Source organism: Nannospalax galili, unplaced genomic scaffold (genome assembly GCF_000622305.1).
Source record: "Nannospalax galili isolate Female #2095 unplaced genomic scaffold, S.galili_v1.0 scaffold1622, whole genome shotgun sequence".
NCBI lineage: Eukaryota > Metazoa > Chordata > Mammalia > Rodentia > Spalacidae > Nannospalax > Nannospalax galili.
In genome coordinates, this window is record NW_008348203.1 from 386787 (window position 1) to 414442 (window position 27656).

The 27656-nt window shown below is 43.0% G+C and overlaps 1 protein-coding gene across 3 annotated transcripts in view; it reads right to left on the reverse strand.

Annotated features, from left to right (window-relative positions):
- Positions 1-7532: 7532 nt before the first annotated feature.
- Positions 7533-27656, reverse strand: part of Snupn (snurportin 1) — a 25518-nt gene continuing 5394 nt past the window's right edge. For all 3 annotated transcript variants that reach the window (XM_008844881.3, XM_008844880.1, XM_008844878.1), the window contains exons 2-9: positions 25493-25655; positions 20869-21010; positions 17646-17750; positions 17318-17414; positions 14458-14555; positions 13383-13460; positions 10087-10167; positions 7533-8134 (exon numbers count right to left, since the gene is read on the reverse strand). In XM_008844881.3, the coding sequence (XP_008843103.1) occupies positions 7814-8134; positions 10087-10167; positions 13383-13460; positions 14458-14555; positions 17318-17414; positions 17646-17750; positions 20869-21010; positions 25493-25650 (1080 nt within the window). In that variant the 5' untranslated portion in view covers positions 25651-25655 and the 3' untranslated portion in view covers positions 7533-7813. The remainder of the gene's footprint in view (positions 8135-10086; positions 10168-13382; positions 13461-14457; positions 14556-17317; positions 17415-17645; positions 17751-20868; positions 21011-25492; positions 25656-27656) is intronic.

Below are 27656 nucleotides of genomic sequence, written 5' to 3' on the forward strand. Positions count from 1 at the left end.
AGAAAAATGCTGGATGTGGTGGTGTAGGCCTTTAATCCTAGCACATGAGAGGCAGAGACAGGCAGGAGATGGAGGCCAGCCTGGACTATATAGTGAGTTCTAGGCTAGCTGTGGCTACAGGGAGACCCTGTCTCAAAAAGCCAAACTAAACCAAAATAAAACAAAAAAGCAGCAAAACTGGAAAAAAGGGGCTTGAGAGAGGGCTCAGCAGTGAAGAGCATTGGCTGGTCTGGGCAGAGGACCCAGGTTCAGTTCCCAGTACCCACATGACAGCTAACAACCATTCTTAACTCCAGTTTCAGGGACTCTAATATCAGTTTCTGGCATCCATTTGCATTGCATGCACAAGTGCACTTACATTCACATGGGCTAAACGCTCATACATTCACATGGGCTAGACGCTCATGCACAAAATTTTTTTTAAAAAAATTTAATTTGGGACTAGAGAGATGGCTCAGGGGTTAAGAGCACTGACTGCTCTTGTAGAGGACTGGGGTTCGAGTCCCAGCACCCACATGGCGGCTCTAAACTATCCTTAACTCCAGTTCCAGGGGAATCCAAAGCCCTCTTCTGACTTCTGCAGCATTGCACAACATGGGTGCACTCACATACATGCAGGCAATACACTCATACACATAAGTAAAATATTTTTTTAAATTTTAATTTAAAAAACAAAATAATACAACAATAACAGCAACAACAAAAACCACTAGGCTAAACAAAAAAAAAGCAAACCAGATGTGGCAGCACACATTTATGATCCCAGAACTTGGAAGATGGAGACAGGAGAATCAGGAGTACATAAAGTCACCTTCTGCTACTTAGCAAATTTGGGGCCAGTCTGGACTACCTAAAACCCTGTCTCTAAAAAATAATGAATGAATCTAGGTGGTGGAGACAGGCGAATCTCTAAGAGTTCAAGGCCCCCCTAATCTACATAGTGAGTTCCAGGCCAGATGGGATAACAGGGAGACCCTGACTCAAAAAGACTTAAAAAAAAATGAATGAATGAATGAAAAAATAAAATTTAATTTAGGGGCTAGAGAAATGGCTCAGCAGTTAAGAGCACTGGCTGCTCTTGCAAAGAACTGGGTTACTGGGTTTGGTTCCCAACACCCATATGGCAAACAGCTGTCAATAACGCCAGTTTGAGGGGATATGACGCCCTCTTTTGGAATCCAAGGGCACTGCACAATTGTGGTGCACTTACATACTTGCAGGCAAAACACTCATATACGTAAAATAAAAATAAATATAACACAAACCTCCTTAACTTAGCTGCCATTTGATGTACAGACAGGATATAATCACAGAATCTTATACAACACCAAGTGGGACTCCAAAATCCTCTCATCTTACCAAAGCAAGCAACTATACTCATGCTGAAATCTCAGCTTTGACTCACTTTTCCTGCCATACATATCAGAAACCAGAAAAAAAAAATCGAATCTGCTTAAAAATCATTATATTTTGATTAATTTCTTTTTAGTTTTGTTACATTTTTTTGGAAGGGGGGACCTATGTCTACTGCACACATGTGGAGGTCAGAGGCCAACTTGTGGGAGGTTGATTCTGTCCTTCTACCACGTGAATTTCAGGGATAGAACTCAGGCTGTCAGGCTCATCAGCAAGCACCTTTGACCCACTAAGCCATCCTGCTGACCCTGGATTCATTTTTTATTAGCAAAGAAATCTGTAGCTAGGATGATCATTTCCCTCCAATAGAGGCAGTATTTAAATTTTATTTTATTATTATTTTTTTGGTCTTTTTTGAGACAGGGTCTCCCTGTAGCCCCAGCTGTCCTGGAACTATGTAGGCCAGGCTGGCCTTGAACTCACAGGGATCTTCCTGCCTCTGCCTCCCGAGTGCTGGGATTAAAGGCATGTGCCACCACACCCGGCTTATTTTATTTTTTTATGTGTATGAGTGTACTGCCTGCATGTATGTTAAGTGCACCCATGTTGTGCAACGCCTGTGGAAATCAGTAGAGGTCATCAGATTCTCCTGGAACTGGAGTTATGGATGGTTGATAGATGCCATGTAGATATTGGGAATCAAATCTGGGTCCTCTGCAAGAGCAGTTGGTGTGCTCTTAACTACTGTTAAGCGCCCTTTAGCCCCATTAATTTTTTTTGTTGTTGGTTTTGAGACAGTGTCTCCCTGTAGGCCTGGAACTCACTATGTAGACCAGGCTGGCCTTGAACTCAAAGAGATCCGCCTGTCTCTGCCTCCCAAGTACTGGGATTAAAAGTGTGCACCACTATGCCCAGCTTAGCCCCATTAAATTTATGTATATGAGTGTTTCACTTACATGTTTATAAATGTACTCATTCAAGTAATGCCTGTGAAGGCGTCAGGTCTCCCAGAACCAGAGTAACTGATGGCTGTTTGGGGCCATGGGTTCTGGGTCCTCTGCAAGAGCAGCCAGTGAGTGCTCTTAATTTCTGAGCCATATCTTCTGGCCCACACCCTTTCCTATTCCACACCTCCATGGTGTTTTATCACAGCAACAAAAAGTAACTAATAAATGCTCCCAACTACTGAGCCATTTTGCCAGTCCCTACAAAGTGTTTTTAAAAATATTTTATTTACTATTTTTATTTTATGTTAAGTGTATTGCCAGCATATAATAAGTGCACTCATGTCACGCAACAGGTCATGTATTAAGTGCACTCATGTCATGCAGAGGACAGAAGAGGATGTCTGATCCCTGGAACTGTAGTTATGAACAATTGTTGTTAGCTGCCATGTGGGTGCTGGGAACCAAACCTGGGTCTTTTGCAAGAGCAGCCAGTGCTCTTACCACTGAGCCATCTCTCCAGTCCCTCTAGGCAGTGTTTTAAAGCAATCCTGGTTTGTCTTATCAAACCCAGGACTGGCCTTGAACTCCTAACCTTCCTGCCTTTACCCCTCAAATGCACAAGTGTGCATTCCACAATAGGCCAAGGCTATCATATGTGTGTGTGTGCACGCACACGTGCACTTTTGCTTGCTCTTAGGAATTGCAGTGTGGGGCTGGAGCAATGGCTCAGCAATTAAGATCATGAATTACTCTTGCAGAGGACCTAAAGTCTATTCCCAGCAACTCATGTGGCTCCAGGAAATCCTACACTCTCTTCTGGCATCTGTAGGTACCTGCACATGTGCACAAACCTACAGATACATATATATATATTTTTTGGTCTTTTTGAGACAGGGTCTCCCTTGAACTCAGAGATCTGCCTGCCTCTGCCACCACGCCTGGCTCTAAATCTTTTTTTTTTTTTTTCGGTCTTTTTGAGTCAGGGTCTCCCTGTATCCCTGTAGCTCCAGCTGTAGTAGTCCAGGCTAGCCTTGAACTCACAGAGATCCGCCTGCCTCTGCCGCCTCCGGAGTGCTGGGATTAAAGGTGTACACCACCATGTCTGGCTTGAAACCTTGCCCTTCCAACAGTCCTTGTCCTTGCACTCCCAATCAGAAGGCTGATTGAATCTTTTATTTTGAAACCTTTTACTACCTTCAGTGAAAGGACTCTTTGAAATGTGATTCTTGGGAGTCTTCTTTCCCCACACTTCTAATTTGTTAACACTTTAAGTCTGTATTTTAATTTTTAACTATATCTTCCATTAGAGAAGGAAGAGAGAGAAAGAAAATCTGCTGCACATTCAAGCACCTGTTAGCAGCTAACCACACCCCCCCATTTGGTCTTCTCCAGTTGTTACTCTGCAGCAGCAGAGAGAGGCTTTTCCTACAGACAACATTCACAGCACTGCAGCTTACCATTGATTTGTCCCATTACCAAGTGGCTGAGGCAAGTGCAAGGTGTAATGTCAGGTAGTGGAGACCTAAAGACCAAAAACTGTGCTCTTGATCTCAAAGGTTTGCAATCTCATAGAGAAAGAACATGGTAAAGAATTTAAGCTCTCCCAAAAAGAGGACTGGCCTTTGTCTTGGGCTCCTAAAAGGTGATCTCTAAACCCCTGGAACATCCTAATAGGGTGCTTGTTTACTTGGCATGCACACAAGTCAGAGGACTTTTGTTAGTCTGTACTCTCTTCCCACCTAGTTGAAAAAAGGTCTTATTTCTGGAGTGCAGTGTATTCCAGGTTGTCTGCCCCAAAGGCTTGGGCAGCAAGTACGTAATTATAGCTGAGCTGTCTAACCAGCCCAAGATTTTTTTGAGACAGGTTCTTCCTATGTGGTACAGGCTGGTCTCAAACTCACTAGTCCCAGCTGACTTTGGCTCTGAATCTTCCCACCTCAGTCTCCCAAATGCTGAAATTACCTTTTTGTTTTAGGGTTGGTTTAACCCTACCAATCCCCATTCTGGGGCTTGAACCTAGGGCCTACACAAGTGCTCTACCACTGAGCTACCTCTAGTCTTTTCATTATTGTTATTAATTTTTAGACAGAGCCTTACTACATTGACAAGGCTGACCTTGAACTTACCTGTATCTGCAGAAAGGCCTTGAACTTCGGACCATCCTGCCTCAGCCTTGCAAGTAGCTGGGGTACAAGCCTACACCATCAGGCACAGCATTTATTTACTCATTCATCCATTTTTTTGGAAAAAGGGCCTTGCTTTTGTTAAGGCTGGTCTGACTCCAAATTCTCATGCCTCAGCTTCCTGACTGCTGTGGTTATAGGCATGCACCATCATGCTTGGCATTAAGATACAAATTCTTGGGGCTGGAGAGATGGCTCAGCTGTTAAGAGCACTAGCTGCTCTTGCAGAGGACCTGGGTTCAGTTCCCAACACCTACATGGCAGCTAACAACCATCTATAATTCCAGTTCCAGGGAACAGAATGTTCTCTTCTGGCCTCCATTGGTACTACATGCACATAGCACACTTACATACATGCAAACACTTGTACATGTAAAATAAAAATAAAAGTCTATTTATTTATTTAACTTATTTACTTTTGGTCTTTTTGAGTCAGGGTCTCCCTGTATCCCAAGCTGGCCTTTATCTCCCTATGTAGACCAGGCTGGCCTCAAACTCACAGAGATCCACCTGCCTTTGCTTCCCAAGTGCTGGGATTAAAGGTATGTACCACCACACCCTGCTCAAAGTTTATTTATTTTTCTTTAAAGGAAACTTCATTACATTATTTTGAATTGGTGTAATTCAAGGCATAGAGAGTGAGGATACAGTATATCATGTCTGTGAGAATAAGACAGCTGGAGATCCACACTCAGGAGAGGCCTGAACAAAGGCCAAGGCCCCAAAAGATGTGGGACTTGGGGTCATTTACAATTCCAGGGCCCTCACAAGGAACTTGGATGCTGGTGCTCAGGTCAGAATGGGCTCCTAACTGCTCATCTTCTTTCACTTCTGCCATAGCTTGCGCCATATCCTCTCCAGGGCCATTTTTCCCATGAAGGTGATAGCAAAATTATACTTGTACCAGTCTCTGTTATAATACATGTGCTTCTGAAATTTTTTACTTAAAAATTCCTTATAAAAGTCAGCCATTTCTTCTGCATTCAATGTTGTTCTTTTGATCTGATTCAGTTTGAAGGCCTAAGCCTTTAGCTTGCAGTCTTGAGTGAATAAGTTCTTTTTTTTCCTTATTAAAAAGTCAAATTCTGGTTCACCTAGAACCACTGATTCCATTCTTGTGTTTCTTGTCTCAATTCTCTAAGCTTCTGTTCCAATGGCAATTCGTTTTCAAAGATGTAAAAATGAACAGGATGAAAGTTTGAATACTTATCTGGGGGTCCTATCCAATCGTAGCTTGACTGTCTTGGGACCTGGCACTGTGCAGTGTCGCCGCCAAGCTCAGGGGCCAGCAGACTGCCTCTCCATGGTCTAGGCACTCTGACTGATTGGCTGTTAAGGCAGGATCTCGAAAACTAAAAAAGTTTATTTTAAAGATACAAATTCTTAATGAGGAGCATGTGAATCACCTACCTTGAGTCATGAACCTGACAGATGGCTAAGGCAGGACAGTTACCCCACCAAGCATAATACAGAAAAAACGATTCCACAAAAAAATAGGCTGGTGTGGTGATGCATGCCTTTAGTCCCAGCACTTGAGAAGCAGAGTCAAGCAGATCTTTGTGAATATGAAACCAGCCTGGTCTACATAGCAAGTTCAAGGACAGTCAATACTACATAGTAAGATTGTTTCAAAAACCAAAAAATCACCACACAGAACCTAAATGTCCAGGGGGCCTACAGCATTCCTTAACACATGGGATTAGAGGTATGTATGACTATACCTAGCTTGTTTTGTTTTTGGATTTGCCCCTAAAACAGAACAGGAGGATAGAGCTGGGCTGAGGCTCTGAGGTTCTATCCCCTGTTCATATTGCAAATTTGACCTAAATAAAGGAAAAAGCTTATATTAGCAAATGCCTAAATTGATAGTCAGTAAGATATTACCATTGGGTGAGAGTGAAAACAGGGTTTCTTCTGACTGATTAGAGAGTAGCTTCAGCTACTGACATGAGCCTAGTTCCACTGGACATGTTGAACTAGTGTAATAAGGTTCTGCTTAACCACTGCTTCTGGCAGGATATGTTCCCAGAACTAGTCAACTCAAAGGGATGTCACAAGATCTGACCTGGATCCCTTTCAAATTTTGTCTACAGGACACTCTGTTTCTTCTAAAGGGAGATGTTCTTCTATTCAAAAAGAGAAGCCCTAGAAATGGAGAAACAGGGTGGGCTACAGATTGAGGCACAGGAACTGGGGATATACTTTCTGAACAGAGTAGAAGCTAATTGGTTAGTTTTGCACACCATGTACTTTCACAGCTGATGAAGAGTTCAGTTCACAGATCTGAAGGAATCTTGCCCCAGACCTCTTAACTCCCTTTTACTAGGAGATAAAACCTAAAATCTCCTCCCTCCAGCCTCTTCTCCCTAGCTCTCCAATCCCACTTTGTGCTTGAGCCATGCTGAACCTATTTGGTTCCAGATGAAGTTCTGCCCTGCTTTGGAGGGGTGCCACTGCATATATCACCTAACTCTTTGAGATCTGCTTTCAGGACTGCAAAGTACACGGAGCCCCTCCTTAGAGCCTCAACCCAGCTGTCATCCTCTGCAATCTCCCTCTGCTCTTCCTGTATCCCTTGTTCCTATGCTCTACGAACTTTTCTGCACTAAAGCAACCACTTCACTATGCTCTACATAGTTTAGGTTTATTTTCTCAGTGGATGGCACACTCCTCCAAGCACACCTGACAACCTACATCTCAGAGACATAGCATGAAGTTTTTATCCTGATAGGAGCTCTAACATTTCTTGAAGAAGTAAATGAACCCCATTAGCATGTTATCTCTAGTGATGTCTAAACCAAAGAAAATCACACTTGTCTTCTCAGAAGAGGGAACATATTCAAATACCAAGAATTGCAGTTCCTGGTAAGACCTTTCAGAAAATGACATTACCAACAGCAACAACTGGAAACTCAGCAGAATGTTTGAGTGCTAAAAAAAGCTGAAATGGGCCAAGAGTTGAACAGCCACGTTTTAAGTAGCTAGAGAGTAGAGGGAAAGTGAGGGAGATTCATAGCTGTCTAAAATTTAAGAATGACAAACAACCTCTTTCTTAAGATTCACATATATTTACATTGTGGACCTGGGATATACTTACCACAGCAGGAGCTAGTCCAAACAACCTGAATCCCAATTCTACCCAATCTGGACCCTTTCCCAATCTCTGAGCCAGTATTCCAAACAGGGGGCAAGCCGTTTCCAGCAGGTGTGGATTTGGAAAATATACTCTGAAATGAAGTCACCTATTGTGGTGATCACTGTCCTCCTCCCCAGTTTTCCTCCTAGGACCAGGCTCTCTCCTGTGACTTGTGAAAGAGGCTGTCCTCTTTAGTTGTCCATGAGGCTCCCAGGGTGGTCTGGGCTGTGGGAAGGACTCTTCAGCTTGGGAGTAGACAGGTGCTCCAGCTCATAGTCCCCATTCTCAGAAGCCTTGTGTGTGAGTTTCTCCTTCATACTCTCCTGGCTCCTCTTGTGCTCAATAATCTGCTGGAGCTGGTGCCCTGCATATTCTGGCTTGGTGGTGAGCGGGCCAGCTGGTACAGCTACACCAAGAATATCTGACACCATGTAAGGGCGCAGCCAGCCCACCAAGGGCGTACTTCCAGGGCTATAGTGAGTCTGCTTATGATAGAAGAGAAGTCCATCTACCTATAGGAGGGGAAATCAGGAATCATAGTAAGTTCTGGGGCCACATATTGCCAAGACAACCTATACAGAGACAACTAGTGGAAAAAAGACTTCTTGCTTCTCATGTGCAGTTTCCCAAAGAAAGGGCCTTGGGCTGGGGATGGCAGTGCACACCTATAATCCCAGCACTCCAAAGATTGAGGCAGGAAGATCTCAAGACCAAGACCTATGACCTATAGCTATGACCATGATCTATAAAGTGAAACCTTGTCTTAAAAAAAAAAGGGGGGGGGGGAAGAGGGGTGTGTGGTGGCACATGCCTTTAATCCCAGCACTTGGGAGGCAGATCTCTGTGAGTTCAAAGCCAGCCTGGTCCACATAGGAAGTTCCAGGCCAGCTGGGGCTATAGGGAGATCCTGTCTCAAAAAGACCAAAAAAAAAAAATAAAATAAAAAAAAAAGGGAGAGGGGCTGGAGAGATGGCTCAGTATTAACTCTTAACAAGCACTGGCTACTCTTGAAGAAGATTTGGGTTCAGTTCCCAGCACTCACATGGCAGCTAACAACCACGATAACTCCAGTTCCAGGGGATCCACCACCTTCTTCTGACCTCTGTGGGTACTGCATGACATGTGTGCACTTACATGCAGGCAATACACTCCTACACATCATCATCATCATCATCATCATCATGATAATATAAAAAAACCAGAAAAGGCCTAGAAGTGAAAACATAAAATAGCACTTTCCTGTTTATGGCATGCCTTCCTACCCACTGTTTAACATCTTTATCTACCCAGAAGGTCTATTTATGAGATGAGGTTACTCAGCTTAGGAAGCTCTAGGGACCTTTCTAAAACCTCAAAATATAAAGCAGGAATTCAACTCAATTCAATGTTTTCTGTCCCCAAATTCTGGGCACTTTTCACCACCCAGAAGTCTCAGTGGTGTTGGCTGAGCACCTCTCATGGAAAGAAAGCAAGAGATACTGATGGCCCCGCTGAGGCATCAGACAGAGCATAGGGACAGGGCTGTCCAGAAGCCCTGCTTCCCAAGCTATTGCTGGCTGCCCAAACCTCCCCCTAAATTGTTTGTGAGCCTTATTCTGGGAAACTCAGTTTTTCTCAACGGGAAGACCTCCTACAGTTCCTCTTCTCTTATTCAGTGACTCATCTCTAAAAAGCATTTATTGCCACTGGGATATAAGGGTTATAAATAAAGATAGTGTTCTTACCACCTTCTTAATTGACTCCCAGAAATGAAGCAACTCAGTCTTTGCCATTTCCTTATTCAGGAAGCTGTGATCCTTTACAAAATTATATCCACTTTAAGCAAATACTTGACTGTGACTAAGCAGAATTTTAAAAGAAGTGATGGGTAAAGAAAATTTTGCTTGTTAAGCCAGAAAAGGGTAACTAGGTTCTGAGAATGATGAAAGACTCAGGAGCTCCTGGAGACAGGAACCTTTCAGTGTTAATACAAGGCAAGTCTAGACACAGTGGGATAAGCTGGCTCTACCACCATGCCATGGTTCAGCAATCACTGCTATCCCAGGAACCATCTTTACTTTGAAAAAGAGGATCGGGGGTTTAAACATTTGTTGGGGTCTGTCAGCTACTGATGCCCATGCCCCTTTAATGTATAACCAGCCATGGCAGTCAAACAAGAAGCTTAGTTCTCATGCTTATGGCAAAAGAGGCATGCAATGACAACCTAGGGATAGAAGAAATCTTTGCCCTTCTCTAGGCCTCAGTTTCCCAGAGCGAGTGGATAACTGTTCAGTTCTGATTTTCTGACTTATCTAGTAGGGGTAAATTTGAAACTCTGATGGGCAGCAAGCACATCCTTTCCTTAGAGCCAATTTTCAGGCCAGTTCTGATGCCAAGACACAGCAAAACCTGAGAATTCTTACAATTCATGTACCCAAGTCTTCCTGTATCCTAAAACCATCTTAGAACAAGAGACCATGATTACCTCAAAAGGAAAATCCAAAGACAGCACCTTACACAGGCTCTCAGGCGTACAAGGGAAATTCTTTAACCCCACAAATTTAAACTGAAATATAAATCAGAACAATGATTTAAATCAGTATGTGTTACAAATGATATCAGTTCTAGCAATTCAAATAAGTTTTCTTTCCTAGCACTCATGGTGAAACAGGAAGATCACCAGGAGTTCAAGGCCAGCCTAAGCTATCAACCCTGTCTCAAAAAGAAGGTTGGGGGAGCTGGAGAGATGGCTCAGTGGTTAAGAGCACTGGTTATTCTTGCAGAGGACCTGGTTCAGTTCCCAGCACCTACATGAAAGCTAACAACCATCCATAACTCCAGTTCCAGAGGCTCCAACACCCTTTTCTGGCCTCCTTGGGTACTGCATGACATGGGGGCACTTACATACATACAGGCAAAACACTCATAACACATAAAATAAAACTTGGCAGTGTCTTTCACCTGGTGCTGACTTTAGAGACAGGAAAGATGCAAAAGTTAAGAAGTCACTGGTTCTTCCTCCCCAGTTTCAGAGAGCCAGGCAGTGTTCAGCAGGAGCATCCCTCAAAGAAGGCCCTGACAGTCCATTTTGTGAAGCTGTGACAGTGAAGCTTAGTTGGTTGTAGAGACCCCCAAGATGTTCAAGATGTCAGAGCAGTGAGACATCTGCCAAGGAGAACTGCATATAGGGAATGGTACCAGCCCAAGAGAGAGATGTGTGCTGCATGCAGCAAAGCTAGAAGGGCTGAGCCAATTAGTCCTTCAGAAGTAAAGGCCCAGAATTTGGACATGGAGCTACTGGATTTGGTGTTTGCCCTGCTGGTTTTAGGTCTTGTTTTGGTCTGGTATTTCCTTACTATACCTCTATTTCTCCCTTTTGGAATGGGAATATATATTCTGTTCCACTGTATGTTGGGAGTATGTAATTTGTCTTTTGATTTTTTTAAAAACTATTTTTTAAAAATTAATTAATTAATTTATTTATTTTTTGGTGTTTTTGAGACAGGATCTCCCTGCAGCCCCAGCTGGCCTGGAACTCACTATGTAGACCAGGCTGGCCTTGAACTCACAGAGATCTGCCTGCCTCTGCCTCCCAAGTGCTGGGACTACAGGTGTGCGCCACCACGCCTAGCTTATTTATTATTTTTATCTTATATGTATGAATGTATTGCCTGCATGCAAGTACACCCACATTGTGCAATGTCCACAGAGGACAGAAGAGGTCATCAGATCCCCTGGAACTAGAGTTACAGACAGTTGTTAGCTGCCATGTGGGTGCTGGAATTCAAACCTGGGTCTTCTGCAAGAAAAGTCAGTGTTCTTAACCACTGAGCCATCTCTCTAGCCCCTGTCTTTTGCCTTTATAGGGGCTTACAGTGAAGAGATTGCCCTGAGTCTCAGTAGAGACTTTTTACTGTAGCCTTCTGTATTGAAACTAGAAAAGTTTATGGGGACTTTTAAGGTTGGACTAAATGCGTTTTGCATTATATATGGTCATGAGCCTATTAAGGCCAGGGGGTGGAATGTAGTGGTCTAAATGAGACTATCCCATGTAGGCTCCAAATAGTTGAACATTTTATTCCCAGTTGGTGGCACTGTTTTGGGGGGTCTTAAAAGGCGTGGCCTTGCTGGAGGAAGCAGTTCACTAGGTGTGGGCTTAGAGCGTTCCTAAGTCTTGCTGGATTTTCCAGTCACTCTCTGCTTCCTGTGCCTGCATGAAGAAGTGAGAGCTTAGCTTCTGCTCCTACCTACTCTAACCACCTCTGCTGTCATGCCTCCCTGCCATGTTGGACTCTTGCCTCTTTTGGAACCGTAAGCTAAATAAACTCTTCCTTTTATAAAAGAGTTAAAATAGTAAAAATAAATCTAAATAAAAGGATAGTAAGCAATTCAGAATCTCAAACCCCACTTCCAGTGCTCGAAGAATAAAGCCCAGGAGCATGTTTCACCAAATTCCAGGTCCTACTGACACATGCCAAATTTGAGAATCCATAGACTAGAATTCTAAGTAACATTCATTCTTAAAATATTTTATTTATTATTTTTTATGTGTATGAGTGTTTAGCCTGCATGTGTGGAAGTGTATTCATCTTGTGTAGTATCTGTGGAGGTCAGAAGAGGGCACTGGATCCCCTGGAACTGGAGTTATAGATGGCTGTTAGCTGCCATGTGAGTGCTAGGAACCAAACCCAGGTTCTCTGCAAGATCAGCTGGTGCTCTTAATCACTGAGCCATCTCTCCAGTCCCCTAAGTTATATTCTTAAAAAGAGTTAACAGGGGTTAGGCATGGTAGGGCATGCCTTTAATTCCAGCACTCAGGTAGCAGAGGCAGATGGATCACTTGTGAGTTCAAGACCAACCTGATCTACATAGTAAGTTCTAAGCCAACTAGGGCTACAGGGAGACCCTGTCTCAAAAAAAAAAAAGTTAATAGGATAGAGGTACAGTTCTGTGGTACTTGCTGAGTATCAATGAGACCCCAGATCCAATCATATCTCTCTCTCTCTCTCTCACACACACACACACACACACACATACATACACACACACACACAAAATAGCATTTTACAGCAAGCATCATTATTGAGTGCCTTATCGTAAGAATTAAGTTAGGAGGAGTTTCAAATATATATCATTTTGTTCTTTTGGTGTTGGGATTTAAGGCATGTGCCACCACACTCAGCTTTATCATTTGGTTCTTAAGGAACCCTTGATATTATCCCTATTCTTTTTGGAGACAAGATCTCTATATTACTATACCGACCAGGCTAATAACAAACTCCAGATCCTACTTCCTCGTCTCCTATACGCTAGGATTACAAATATATGCTACCTCCTTAGTGCAGAATTCAGATCTAGATTGGAAAAATGGCTTAGCAGTTAAGAGTACTATGTGCTCTTGCAGAAGACCCAGGTTCAGATTCCAGCACCCACATGGTGGCTAACAATCATCTATAACTCCAATTCTAGGGGATCCGATGCCCTCTTCTAGCCTCCATGGGCATTGCATTACATGGGTGCACTTACATACATGCAGACAATACACTCACTCATCCACATAAAAAATAAACAAAAAAAAAGAACATGTACTGCTCTTGCAGAGGACCTGAGTTCCATTCCCAGCACCCACATCCAGCAGCTCACAACTGCCTGTAATTCCAGCTCTAGGGGATCCAGTGCCTCCAAGAATACCTACACTCAGCTACACAGATACACATTCATACACATAATTAAATAATAAAAACAACAAAAAGAACTCTGTAATCCTTAGAACAGACTCACAGGATTAAGCTTCGTTTTCTCTCCCAGTCCCTCTTCTTCTGGTAACTTTGAATGCATCCAGTAGAATCGGAAATCAGTCTGCCACAGATAAGGTTAAACAGATGAAATCCTGTTTATCTCAAACTCCAATATGAATGAAACACCCCATAACCACCTGACTTATAAAGCTCTAAGTCCTGCATTTCCATTTATAACCATAACATTAAGTTTATCAAATTGGGTGTGGTAGAGTGTACCTTTAATCCTAGCACTTTGGAGGCAGAGGCAGGTAAGTCTCTGTGAGATTGAGGTCAGCCTGGTCTATACCAAGTTCCATGCCAGCTGGGGCTGTAGGAAGATCCTGTCTCAAAAAAAAAAAAAAAAAAGAAGTTTATCAAATCTTTCAGTATTTTAAAATATCTTGAAAAAAGTCTACTTTATTTTCAGGTTCAATAGGAAGAACTTAACATCCATGAAGATCCACCTGCCTGTGCTTCCTGAGTGCTGGGATTAAAGGTATATGCCACCATATCCAGTCATGTTTAGAAATGTAATGTAGGGAAGTGGCTATAGAAAGAAGCAGTCTAGAGCTAGACACAGTAGCACATGCTTGTAATATCCTAAGAGCAAGTTTTGAAATTTGAGGCTTTGTTTCATACCAAGCATGCTCTGGCATTTCGGGGTGAAGGAGGAGGAGTGAAGAAGTCTATTTGATGATGTCTTATATTCTGCTTGCTTTTCATGCTGCTGCCTGCATAAGATGGCATGCTCCTTATCCTACAATCTTCCTTGCCAGCAATCCTCCCATTCTCTGGAGAGGTGAGGGGGTGGCCACAGCTGCGAACATATTCCCAGTCTGTATCTCTGTTGTTTCTTTCCTTCTCTTAAGAACTGCTATATACTTACCTTCATTCCTCCTATTTATTTTTAAAACTAAGCTAAATACCCTCAAAGACGCATGGAGCATTAGATAATGTTCTTGACTACCACATCCTGTACACACCAAGAAGTTGGTCACGTACCAAACCCACATGCTGAGCCACCTTCCCAGGAGGAAAGAAGACAGGAAAGACGTGAAAAGACTATCAGTTCTTACCTGGCAGTCGTAAAAAGGGTGTCCCCGCCAGCACATTACATCCAGAACATAGTAGGTCTGGTTCACCTCGCTGTAAATGCAGTCCAGAATAGTGTAGTCTATAAACACAGGAAGAAAGTCAGGATAGAACTTGGCTTCTAGCCAGGGTTCCATCCATCAGGTAGTACGGAGCCCCATTTTAGAGGCTAAATCAAACAATCCACAGGGCTTACACTGTCAACACTAAAGGTGAAAGGGTCAAGCTAGGTGTGATGGTGTACACCTTAAATCCCATCCCAGCACTCAGGAGGTCTACATAGCCAAGTTCCAGGCCAGCTGGGGTCACAGAAAGATACTGTCTTTTTGAGACAGTGTCTCCCCGTAGCCCCAGCTGGCCTGGAACTCACTATGTAGACCAGGCTGGCCTTGAACTCCTAGAGATCCACTTGCCTCTGCCTCCCAAGTGCTGGGACTAAAGGCATGCGCCACCACACTGGGCTTGAGACCCTTTCTTTAAAAAAAAAAAAGATGAAGGACTCATTAAAGAAAGAGTTCTACAGCTGGGCATGGTGATGCATGCCCTTAATCCCAGCACTTGGGAGGCAGAGGAAGGCAGATTTTTGTGAGTGCGAGGCCAGCCTGGTCTATCTAGCAAGTTCCAGGTTAGCTGGGGCTACAGGGAAACCTGTCTCAAAAAATACCAAAAAAAAAAAAAAGAGAGATACTTTATCCAAGTAGGAATTTGGAACAAACTGAACTTTTATTGACTTTAAAGAACCCCAGCTTTTAGGTATAAGTGTTTTGCCTGCATATAGGTAAGTGTACCCATGCCTGCAATGCCTGCAGAGGTCAGAAATGGAGTTCTGGACAGTTGTGAGCCATCATGTGGGTGCTGGGAACAGAACCTAGGTCCTCTGCAAGAGCAGCTAGTGCTTCTAACCATTTGTTTTGAGAGAAATCCTAGGCTAACCTTGAATTCACTATGTAGCTGAAGATGACTTTGAAAACAAGACGGGGACTCACTCTGTAGCCCAGGCTAGCCTCAAACTTATGGCATGCCTACTATCCTCAGTGTCCTGAGTGCTGGGACTATAGGCATATGTTACCACTCTTGGTTAGTGTATGTGTGTGTGTGTGTGTGTGTGTGTGTGTGAGAGAGAGAGAGAGAGAGAGAGAGAGGGGGAGAGAGAGAGAGAGAGAGAGAGAGAGAGAGAGAGAGAGAGGGAGGGAAGGGGTTGCACATTAGCCTTCTGAATGACTGGACACAACTACATATGGCTTACAATTCTTGTTAAATTCTTATTGTAGGTACTGTGTTATGTAGGGAATATTAAGTAGTCTTTTACTTCAAGGAAATAGAGATAAGATAACCACAGAGACAAGAGCTGAATTATATAACATAAACCATGAGCAACTGGAGTTCCAGAAAGAGAAAACAGGAGCAGAGGAAATGCTTCAAGAAAACATGCCTGTAATCCCAACACTAGGTAGGCTGAAGCAGGAGGATCAGGAATTAAAAGTCAGCCTTAGCTACATAGCCAGCCTTGGCCAAATGAGACAAACAAAAGCTAACACAGAAGGCTAGCCTCATTACAGAGGATAGGAGGAGCTCTCAAAGGAGCCTTAGCTGGCAGAGAATAGAGCAGGGATTGAGGCCCTGCCAATTCCACCCAAAACAACCATGGGTAAGTTAACCTCTACAACCCTAATAATTTTATTGAGGTCAGGTGGGAGGAATAAGCTGAGGGTTAGGACAATGACAAAGGAGAAATGGCATTGAGCTGGGAAGCCCCAGAAAGTGCTCACTATACCATAACACTCAGCAAATCTCTCAGGTACCTTTACTGAAAAAATTGCATATGTGATTTTTGTAATGAAAGTCCAAAGGCATGATGACCTTAATCTGGAGATGTACTGCCCAGTGGGCCTTACAGGGTTGTATATATTATGCAACGGAGGGGACATGACCTTGAAGGTGAGGACATAAATCTAAGGGACAGGACAGGATAATGTGTGTGCATAATTTCAAATTTATGTTTTCAAAATCAAGGTGGAAGTTGAAGATCAGCAGCCTGGGCTGCAAAGTGCTCAAGCAGAGGGACACAGAGATGGGTCAGCAGAGATTCCTGTTCTAGATCAACTACCTTGAGATCACCAAGGGCATCACAGTCCTCTACCATCACATCTGCCTATAAAGAGAACTGATTCCCCCAGACTAGCACAGTATGTCTGCTCATGGCATCCAAGCCCTAAGAAGCCTTAAGGTGCTAAACAGAGAGACTGACAAAGTCAAGTCTCAGATCTACTAGTTTCATATTATCTCAAGAAAAAAAAAAAAAAACCAGGGCACCGAGGATGTAGTTCACTGGTAGCATACTTGCCTAGGATTCCTGAGGCTCCTTTAAATATATTTTTAAAAATTTATTATTATTATGTGCATATGAGTGCAAGAGGGCATGTACTATGGCACATGTATGACGATCAGAGGACAACTCTCAAGTTGGCTCTCTTCTTTCACTGAAGGTTCTAGGGATCAACTCAGGTCATCAGGTCAAATACTTTTACCTACTGATCCATCTGGCTGGCCTCTGAGGCTCTGTGATGGAGCCCCAGCACTGGGAGAGAAAAAAAAAAGGAGATCAAAAAACCAAACATAGCTGGGCATGGTGGCGCATGCCTTTAATCATAGCACTTGGGAGGCAGAGGTAGGCGGATTTTTGTGAGTTCAAGGTCAGCCTGGTCTACATAGTGAGTTCCAGGACAGCTGGGGCTACAGGGAGACCCTGTCTCAAAAAGACAAAAAAAAAAAACAACAACAACAAAAAACCCACAACAAAAAAAAAACAAACAAAAAAACCAAATAGTTATCTTGTGTAGGTACCTTTGGCTGTTGTTGAGTTTCTCCTGTTGCCTCCTGGCAGAAGGGAAGAAAACCTATTGACACAGTAACCACTCTTGGTGTAGGCACTGGTTGAACCCTGTAGAAAGAAAGCTACCATTCTCATTAGGCATCCACAGGTATCCTTGACTCTTGCTTCTTCATGCTGTAGAGTTGTCATCAGCCCAAAGATGGCTTGCAACAAATCCTTCATGTAAGAAAGGACTGCAAGGCTCACTCCAGGCACAGCTGCTATGGCAGATGAGGAAATAGGAAGCAAACAATCCCTTTTACCACAGACCAGGCCTCTGCACAGGAGGCTGTTACTCACCCTAGAGGCCACAATAAGAGCTCTTTTCCCAACAGGGCATACAACCACAATCCATTCTTGCCCCAAATCTGAAGGGATGTCAATTAACCACTCAGAGAGCATCAACTGGGAACATAAAAATAGTGTTAAAAGATCAGTAGGGGTGTAACATTACAAGAACAAAGTATTCACATTATATATAATACAAATACAGGTAAAAGTTGAGGACAGAGGAACTTCCACCCCAGGTGCTCTCATCAAGCAAGCTGGTCTCCTGCACAACTGACTGATGGAGGCCACTTACTAGGAACTTGGTATCTTTTCTTATAATCACCATCTGCATTCAAACCCTACTTACTCCCTCATCTCCAGGAACAGATAACGGGCCTTCTTCTTTCCTTATTTTGCCCACTGCCTATCAACATAACTATTATGTTCCAGGGCTACACCCCAGGAGTTAAAAAGGTTCTTCATCTTGAGATGTGCTCAGACTAGATCATCATTTCCTAAATTGACATCCCAAGTACTATGTTAAAAGATATTAGGAAGCAGAGGCAGGCGTGGTGGCGCATGTCTTTAATCCCAGCACTTGGGAGGCAGAGGTAGGTGGATCTCTGTGAGTTCAAGGCCAGCCTGGTCTACATAGTGAGTTCCAGGCCAGTTGGGGCTACAGGGAGACCCTGTCTCAAAAAGATCCCCCCCCCAAAAAAAAGAGAGAGAGAGAAAAAAAAATCTCCAACTCTGTTTCATACTGATTCATCCTGAAATTGCTTTCTGAGTCAAAGTCACCAGTCAGGCTTTAGCTGAGTGGAGGTCTCTGAAAAGAACTCCTCGGCTGCAGTAGGAGAACAGCATGGGACAACATCTCTGGTTTGTTACACGAACACTGACAGGTTCCATTCCTAAATCCAAAATAGGTGGAGCTGGGATGTAGCTTAGTGATACAAAGCTTGCCTTGTAAATTCTCCATAGGTCTGGGTTCAAAACTCAGCATTGAAAAAGAAAAAAAGGGGGCTGGAGAGATGGCTCAGCGGTTAAGATCACTGACTGTTCTTGCAGAAGACCCAGGTTCAAATCCCAGCACCCACGTGGCAGCTAACAACTGTCCATAACTCCAGTTCCAGGGATCCGACAGCCTCTTCTTCCTCTGTGGGCATTGCACGACACGGGTGCACTTACCTACATGCAGGCAATACACACATACACATAAAATAAAAATAATAAATAAAATATTTTTGAAAAAGAAAAAAAGAAAGAAAAAAAAAGGAAAGGAGAATGGGAGGAAGGAAAAGAAAATGAAGGCAGGGAAGATGACTAAATGAGTAGAAGTACTTGCCATGCAAGCCTGGAGAACCAAGTCCTAAAGTCCCAAAGCTGTCCTCTAACCTCCACACATGTGCAACTCACACTCACACGCACACCCGCCATACACAAATAATAACAAAATAAAGTCTCAAAAAGAAAGAAAATAAATGGATAAAGGCTATGAACAGACATTTCTCACAGCGTATGCACAAATGGCCAGTAAGCATATAGGAGTGAGGCTGAGGAGTAGGGTATGACACAAGCCTGTAATCCTTGCACTCTAAGATGCAGAAGCAGATCACAAGTTCGAGACCAGGGTGGATAAGTCTAGACTGTGTAGCAAAAAAACAAAAAGTCAGACAAAAATAATAAGGTACTGGCAGATGTGGAGAAGCTGGACCCTTTATACATTGTTGATAGAAACAAAAGGAAGCATTCACTTTTCAAAACAATATGGGGAAAAATAGTGTAGCAGTTCCTCAAAATATTCCTCAAAGCAGTTACCATATGACCAGGCATGGTGGTACAGGCCTTTAATCCCAGCACTCTGGAGGCATAGGCAGGTGGATCTCTGTGAGTTCCAGGCCAGCTAGGGCTATAGGGAGGACTTCTCGAAAAAAACAACAACAACAACAAAACAAACAAAAAAATACCCACAAAAAACTCCCCAGCTACCTTATGCCTCAACAATCTCATTTCTAGGTGTATGCTCAAAAAAGAAATTAAATCAAAGTGGCACACACCTGTAAATCCAGCACCAGGGACACTAAGGCAGGAAGGCAGGAGGATAATGAGCTCAAAGCTACTCTGGGTTACAAACATAGACCATGTTTAAAAAAACAAATGAAATGAAAAGAAAGGGGCAGAGGAATGGTTCCGTGGATAAAGCACTTGCTTACAATTGTGAAGACTGGTATTTGGATCACTAGTACACATATAAAAGCCTAGCAGACACAGTAGTGCCCCTGTAATCCCAGGTGAGCTGACTCAGTGGGCAAAGGCACTACCTACCAAGCCTGTTGATTTGAGGTCCATCCCCAGAACTCACATGGTAGAAAAGAGAGAACTCCTGTATGTTGTCCTCTGACCTCCACAAGTGTGTTGCATGAACGTATCAATATACACACACACGCACACACACACACACACACACACACACAGGATCATCTGTAGCATTATTCATAATAGTCAAAAAGTAGAAGCAACCCAAAAGGGCATTAATTGAGGAATAAACAACATGTTTCTTTAACAGACTGTTAGTCACAATAAACAGGACTGGGGATGGAGACATGGCTCAGTGATCAAGAACACTTGCTGTTCTTCCAAAGGACCTGGGTTCAATTCCTAGCACCCACACGGCAGCTAATAATCGTCTGTAACTCCAGTTCCAGGGGATGTATGTGACACCTTCTTCTGGCCTCTGTGGGGCACTGCACTCATGTGGTGCACTTACATACATGTAGGCAAAACACTCATTCACATAAAACAAAAATAATAATAAATAAAAGATCATAGTGAGTTCCAGGTCATCCAAGGCTACAGAGAGACTCTCTCTCAAAAGACAAAGGCTTGAGTTATAGTTCAGTGATAGAGCATTTGCCTAGCACATACAAGGCCATGGGTACATTCCCTAAAAAAAGAAGGGATGAGGGCATAGAATCTAGATCAGTTCCTTAGGAACTTTGGCAGCCTCTGATTAATAGCATGGGCTGATAGCACCAAATCATTACCCACAGACTCCATCAGTGTTTACAATCACCCATCAGTACTATGAGCCAGCTCTACTCCCATCCCATTCACTCTACAAATACATTAGCAATTCCTAGTCCTTTGCTCTGCCAATCCTCCTTTTTATATAGCGACATTTATTTCAGTGGGCTTTGACCATATTGTGGAGGGTGCAGAGGTAGGTGGTTCTAGTTTTCCCTGGACCACTCACCTGATTAGCATAGCGTTTTGGTAACTTCTTGCCAGTGTCAATGTCCATGTCTTCTTCATCTTTCTTATCTTCTTCACTCTCCATTCCTGTCCAGTCATTTTCAGCCAATCTTCTGGCATGGTTCACATAATCCAACCGCTTGCTGGAGGAGAAAAAGGGTAAGGGTAGGTCTATAAATCCTGTACAAAGATATTCTGTACTGTGAAAGATATCATTCAATCCAAAGACACCAATTTTGGAAACAACTAGTGGATTCTGGTGGGTGTAAAAAATAATGGAATTAGGCTGGGTGTGGTGGGTGCATACCTTTAATCTCAGCACTTGGGAGGCAGAGGCAGGCGGATCTATGAGTTCGAAGCCAGCCTGGTCTACATAGTAAGTTCTAGGCCAGCTGGGGCTACAGAGAGGCCCTGCCTTAAAAAAAAAAAAAGAGAGAGAGAGAGAGATAAAGAAAAAGAAAAAAAATAATGGAATTGCAGGGCTGTAAAGATGGTTCAGTGATGAAAAGCACTGGCTGCTCTTGTAGAGGACCCAAGTTCAGCTCCCATCACCCATATGGCAACTAACAACCATCTATAACTCCAGTTCTGGAGGCTCCAATACCCTCTTCTGGCCTTTGCAGGTACCAGGCACATACATGGTGTACATACATACATGCAGCCCAGCACACATACACATAAAAATAAAATCGTTTAAAACAAAATAATGGAATTTTCTTTGCAAGGCTAAATTAGTGACTGCCTCCTCAGAGATCTGAAATAGAGAACCCCTTCTGAATATACTCAGCCTTCCTCAGTTCCCTAAGAATGGACAAAGTAAGATACTTATTCTTAAAGGAATTTCCAGAATTCACTAGCTGGATAAGCTGAGCCTCTCTTACCCACCACGACCCAGGTGAGAATGGACATTTATTTCTAGCCTAGCAGACTCATCAAAGGCCCCAGGGACAGGAGGGAAGAACACTAAATGAAGTGAGAAGTCCAAAACATGAACAGCTTCTGGGGCTTTCCACTTCAGACAGCTTTCTAGTAAGTCAGGCCTTCTTGTCTGACTTTCAAAAGAGGCTATTTAGTTTACAACTTAATATTTTCTGCTGGTTTACCTTTACTCACCACCCATCCCAATGGGATTTGAACCTAGGGCCTTGTGCATGACAGGCAAACACTCTACCAGTGAACAATATCCTCAGTCCTCTTTTTACTTTTTATTTGAGACGTTTCACTAAGTTGTTCAGACTGGCCTTGAACGCACCCTATAGACCAGACAGGCACTGAACTCTCCTTGCCATAGTAGCTAGGATTACAGTCTTCTGAGTAGCTGGGATTACAAGACTAGATCACCAGATCTGGCTTTTTTATTTTTTTTTGCTTTGTTTGGGGTTTTTTAAATTGTTGAGACAGGGTCTTTCTGTAGTACCAGCTGTCCTCCAAAGTGCTGGGACCAAAGGCATGCCACACCATACCTGGCTATTTTGTTTTTGAAACATAGTCTCATGCAGCCTAGGCTAGCCTCAAACTTGCTATGTACCCAAAGATGACACTAAACAACTTCTCAAAAAATTTTAAATTATTTCTGTTTAAGTGTGTGTGTGTGTGTGTGTGTGTGTGTGTGTGTGTGCGTGTGTGTGTTTGTGTACGCACCATATGTGGGTGGGTGATGGCAGAGGCCAGAAGAGGACATTGGATACCCTGAAGCTGGAGATACAGGTAGTTGTGAGCTGCCTGACATGGGTGCTGGGAAGCAAACTCAGGTCCTCAGGGAAGAACAGCAAGCACTCTTAACCACTGAGCTATCTCTCCAGCCCTGAAACTGAACTTCTGATCCTTCTGCCTCTATCTCTCCTGAATGCGGGGATTATAGATGTACATCACCAGGCTAGTGCCATTTACTTATTAAAAATAACATATCCTATACCAGAGTGGTGGCGCACCTCTTTACTCCTTTAGTACTTGGGAGGCAGAGACAGGCAGATCTCTGTGAATTCAAGGCCAGCCCGGTCTACATAGTGAGTTACAGGCTAGCCAGGGCTACAGTGAGACCCTATCTCCAAAAAATTGAAAAACAAAAACAGAAACAAAAAATACATTCTAGTAAGTTGGGGAAAACTATGAAGGAAGAAAGAACTTTTTCGAACTTGTTACCTGTTACAAATTAAGTAGAAATACCATGTATCTTCCTGCACAATTTGCAAAAAAACTAAGGCAAGAATAAAAACACTAACACTGTGAAACCAACACAGCTATATGTACATGTATGTGGGGCATGAATATGCCATAACACATGCATGGAAGTCAGAGGACAACTTGCTCAGGAGTTGGTTCTCTCTTTCCTCCACTGGGTCCAAGGGATTGAATGAAGGTCCTCAGGTTTGACAGCAAGTACTTTCTTCCAACTGAGCCATTTTACCAGACCAGGCTGGCCTGAACTTATTATGTAGACCAGGCTGGTCTCAAACTCAGAGAAATCTGTCTGCCTCTGCCTCTTGAGTAGTAGGATTAAAGGCATATACCAGCATACCCCACAGCTAATTTCTTCTTTATACACACACACACACACACACACACACACACACACACACACATTTTTTGGTCTTTTTTGTTAAATATTTTATTATTTTTTAATTTTATGTGCATGCATGTATTGCCTGTAGGTAAGTGCACCCATGTCGTGCAATGCCTGAGGAGGACAGAAGAGCCTGTCAGATCCCCTGGAACTGGAGTTACAGACAGTTGTTAGCTGCCATGTGGGTGCTGGGATTCAAACCCGGGTCTTCTGCAGGAACAGCCAGTGTTCTTAACTGCTAAGCCACCTCTCCAGCCCCTTTTTTGGTCTTTTTAAGACAGGGTCTCTCTGTAGCTCCAGCTGACTTGGAATTTGCTATGTAGACCAGGCTGGCCTTGAACTTACAGAGATCCACCTGCCTCTGCCTCCCAAGTCAGTTTTTATATATATATATATATATTTTTTTTTTTTTTTTTTGGGGGGGGGGTCTTTTTGAGACAGGGTTTCCCTTTAGCCCCCGCTGTCCTGGAAGCACTATGTAGACCAGGCCGGCCTTGAACTCACAGACATCCGCCTGCCTCTGCCTCCCAAGTGCTGGGATTAAAGGCGTGTGCCACCAAGCCCGGCTAGTTTAGTTTTATATATTTTTAATTTTGTGTGTACATGTGTTTTACCTGCAAGTATGTAAGTATACCACATGTGTACAGTGTAAATGGAGGCCAGAAGAGGGAGCCAGATCCTTTGAAACTGATGTTACAGATGGTTGCCAGTTACTATGTGGATGCTGTGAACCAAAGCTGGGTCCTTTGCAAGAGCAGCAAGTACCCTGAACCACTGAACCATCTCTTCAGTCCCTACTGATTTCTTCGTACATGCACGTTTGTGCACATTCCCACAAAGTTGCATACCAGAGAACTATGAAAGCACAATGGTCTTTCATTTAAAAGATGGAAGAGACCTCATATACTTTCTACACGTGAAGAAGAATGTATGTCCATAGTTATTTCTTAGCACTGTTTGTAATCATACAAGAAGGAAACTATACAAGTGCCCAGTAGAAGAGGACTAGTTAGGTGACATTGTGAACCAACCATTTAATAGAATATCTGACACCATAAAAAAGAGATGATGTAGGCTGGGCGTGGTGGCGGGAGCCTTTAGTCACAGCACTCAGGAGGCAGAGGCAGGCAGATCTCTGTGACTTCAAGGCCAGCCTGATCTACAAAGTGAGCTCCAGGCAGCTGGAGCTACAGGAAGACCCTGTCTCAAAAAAAAAAAAAAAAAAGAGATGATGTGTCTGGGGATAGAGTTCAGAGGTTCCCCCCCATATACTCTTCCATGTATTTTAAGTGATATGAATATATTACCTATTTGAAAATAACAAATTACAATTGAAAACAGAACAGGAAAGGGAATATAACCTATAAACAACCTAGAAATCATAAAGAACCATATGTGTTAAACTCATCTACTGACATAGCACTGGGCAAAAAAAAAAAATGCAGACTTGGGATTAGTACAGCTGTTAACAGTTTTTTAAATTCCTAATTCCTTCATTTCTGACACAAAAGAGGTCAATGCTGCATTCAGGAAAAAAAAGGGCAGGCCCTGTCATCCCAGCAGGGCAGCCTCAAACACGCCTAACCTGCTTTTTTCCTGTTTGCTTATTTTGGCATTTGGCATTAAGACTATGGAGACATTTCCTCTGATTCCCTATGGAATTGTCTTCATCTCCCAAGGACACTACTACACATCTGGGCTAAACGCAGATGGGAAGATCACACCAAGACCAGAATTCAAAGTGAGAAGCTACACATAATCAATCCAGGGAATGTTGGGAGTGGAAGTCTAGGTGTGGCTTTCCCAAATCCCTAAATTGCAAAGTTCAGTACTGATGCCAGGAAAAACAGAAAAATTTAACCAAATAATTGAGCTTTTGCTTACAAATTGCAATCTCCCTTCTTCTTTTCTTTTCCTAAACTGTAGGGATAAAGGAAATTACCTGTGACAGATCTATCCACTGAACATTGAGGGAGGGGATCGACCTTCCTGTGAAGGGGGAATTGAATGGCTCCTAGCTCCCAGCCAGGAGAAAGCAGCCAAGGAGTTAAAGCACACTTACGATTTCTGAAGTTCTAGTAATAGGCGCCTCCGCTCACTTTGCTCCATGCAACTGTACTTGGACTTGTACTGGGACAGGCGGGGGTGTGGGGCAGCTGTGCTATTCAGTTCTTGAGAAACAGAAAAGCTACTAGCTAGGGCCTGACTCAGTTCTTCCATCTTCCCTATAAACAAAAACATAAAGAAAATGGTTCATTAATTCATTACATCCCATGATAATATGGCAGTTATGATGTAACTAAAAAAACCTCACTTAACCAAAAATTATAGTTGTTTCCATAAAACATAAATGTTACATATTAGCAATAATAATTTTTTTTTCGGTCTTTTTGAGACGGTCTCCCTGTAGCCCTCTGGCTGTCCTGGAACTCACTATGTAGACCAGGCTGGCCTTGAACTCACATAGATCCACCTGCCTCTGCCTCTGGAGTGCTGCAATTAAAGGTATGAGCCACCATTCCTGGCCAGCAATAATAATTTTATTTTCTACTAGAACTTCAATAATGTTGTTTGATAGCTGAGTGAATAAACCTAAACACCAATCACCAAATAAAGTCACCTTATGACTGACTTTTTCTGTTTCCCATCACCATTAGTACCCCCTAACATCCAGTAATGTGACCACGTATCTAATTTTTTCCCAAATAGTTCTAAAGATTCAACAGTCAAAAACAAATTAATTCTGATGGAAATTTTAGCCAATTACTTGTTTAATTCAATTCTATAATAAAGACCAACTTATATTAAGGAAATTTAACTCCCAGAGAAACACTGAGGCTCTTGGAGTAAGAGAAGAAGAACCAAAAAACTCAAACTTAGCAGTTACAGTCTCATTTTATAGCAGAAGAAAGGTTTTAATACTACTTCTCTGAGACTCATTTGGAAAAAAGCTGGAAGACAGGTGCAGCAGCTCGCCCTGTAATCTCAACACTTGCTAAGTGGAGGCAGGTATATAATAATATAAGGGGTTCAAGGCCATCCTTAGCTATAGTGTAAGCTTGTGGCTAGTCTGGGCTACAAGAGACCCTGCTTCAAAAAACAAACCAAAACCAAAACAACCATGGGGCTGGAAAGATGGCTCAGCAGTTAAAACCACTATGCTTACAGAGGACCTAGGTTCAATTCCCAGAACCCACATGGCAGCTAAGAACCATCCTTAACTCCAGTTCCAGGGGATTCAACTCCTTCTTTGATCTCTGTGGCATTACACAATATGGGTGCACTCACATACATGTAGGCAATACACTCACATACATAAAACAAAAATTACAAATAAAACATTTTTAAAAGAAAAAACAAAACAAAACAGGTAAACAAGTTGGGTATGGTGATGCACACCTTTGGTCCCAGCACTGGGAAGCAGAGGCAGGTGGATCTCTGTGAGAGCTTCAGGTCAGTAGGGGCTACAGGGACACCCTGGGTCTCAAAAAACAAAAACAAATAAGAACCCCAACAAACAAAAATAAGCTGAAATGTGGACAACTGCTTAAGAGGGAATACCAGCCACTCCAAAAGTGTCAAGGACTTCTAATTACCCAGGTGGGTCCTAATGAATGGGAATCAAAAAAAGGTGAATCTGTGTTTCATTAACACTTAAGAAAACAGGAACAACACTGGGTATGGTAGTACATGCATTTGAACCTAGTACTCAGGAGGCAGAAGCAGGTGGATCTCTGAGTTTGAGGTCAGCCTGTTCTATATACCAAGTTTCAGGTCAGCTGGGGCTACAAGGAGACCTACACTATTGGGTTAGCCTAACACTTCAATTCTTGTATAAATCAGAGGACATTATCAGTACCAAATGTTGGCCAGGTTCCAATGCTCTGAGCACCCAGAATCACAGGTTTGTTCTAGAGTCTCCATTTTAAAAAAATCAACTCTAAAGGCCTCTACTTGGCTAATGAGGTTTGTTTCTGTTGTTGAGACAAGGTCTTGCTATTTAGTCAAGGCTGGCATGGAACTTGGGATCTTCCTGCCTCTGTCTCAAAAGTGCTATATTAAAGAGTACAGACCTCAAGCTGGGTGTGGTGGCATACACTTTCAATCCCAGCACTCGGGAGGTAGAGGCAGGCGGATCTCTGCGAGTTTGAGACCAGCCTGGTCTCCACAGTGAATCCAGGACAGCTGGGGCTACAGGGAGACCCTGTCTCAAAAAGACAAAAAAA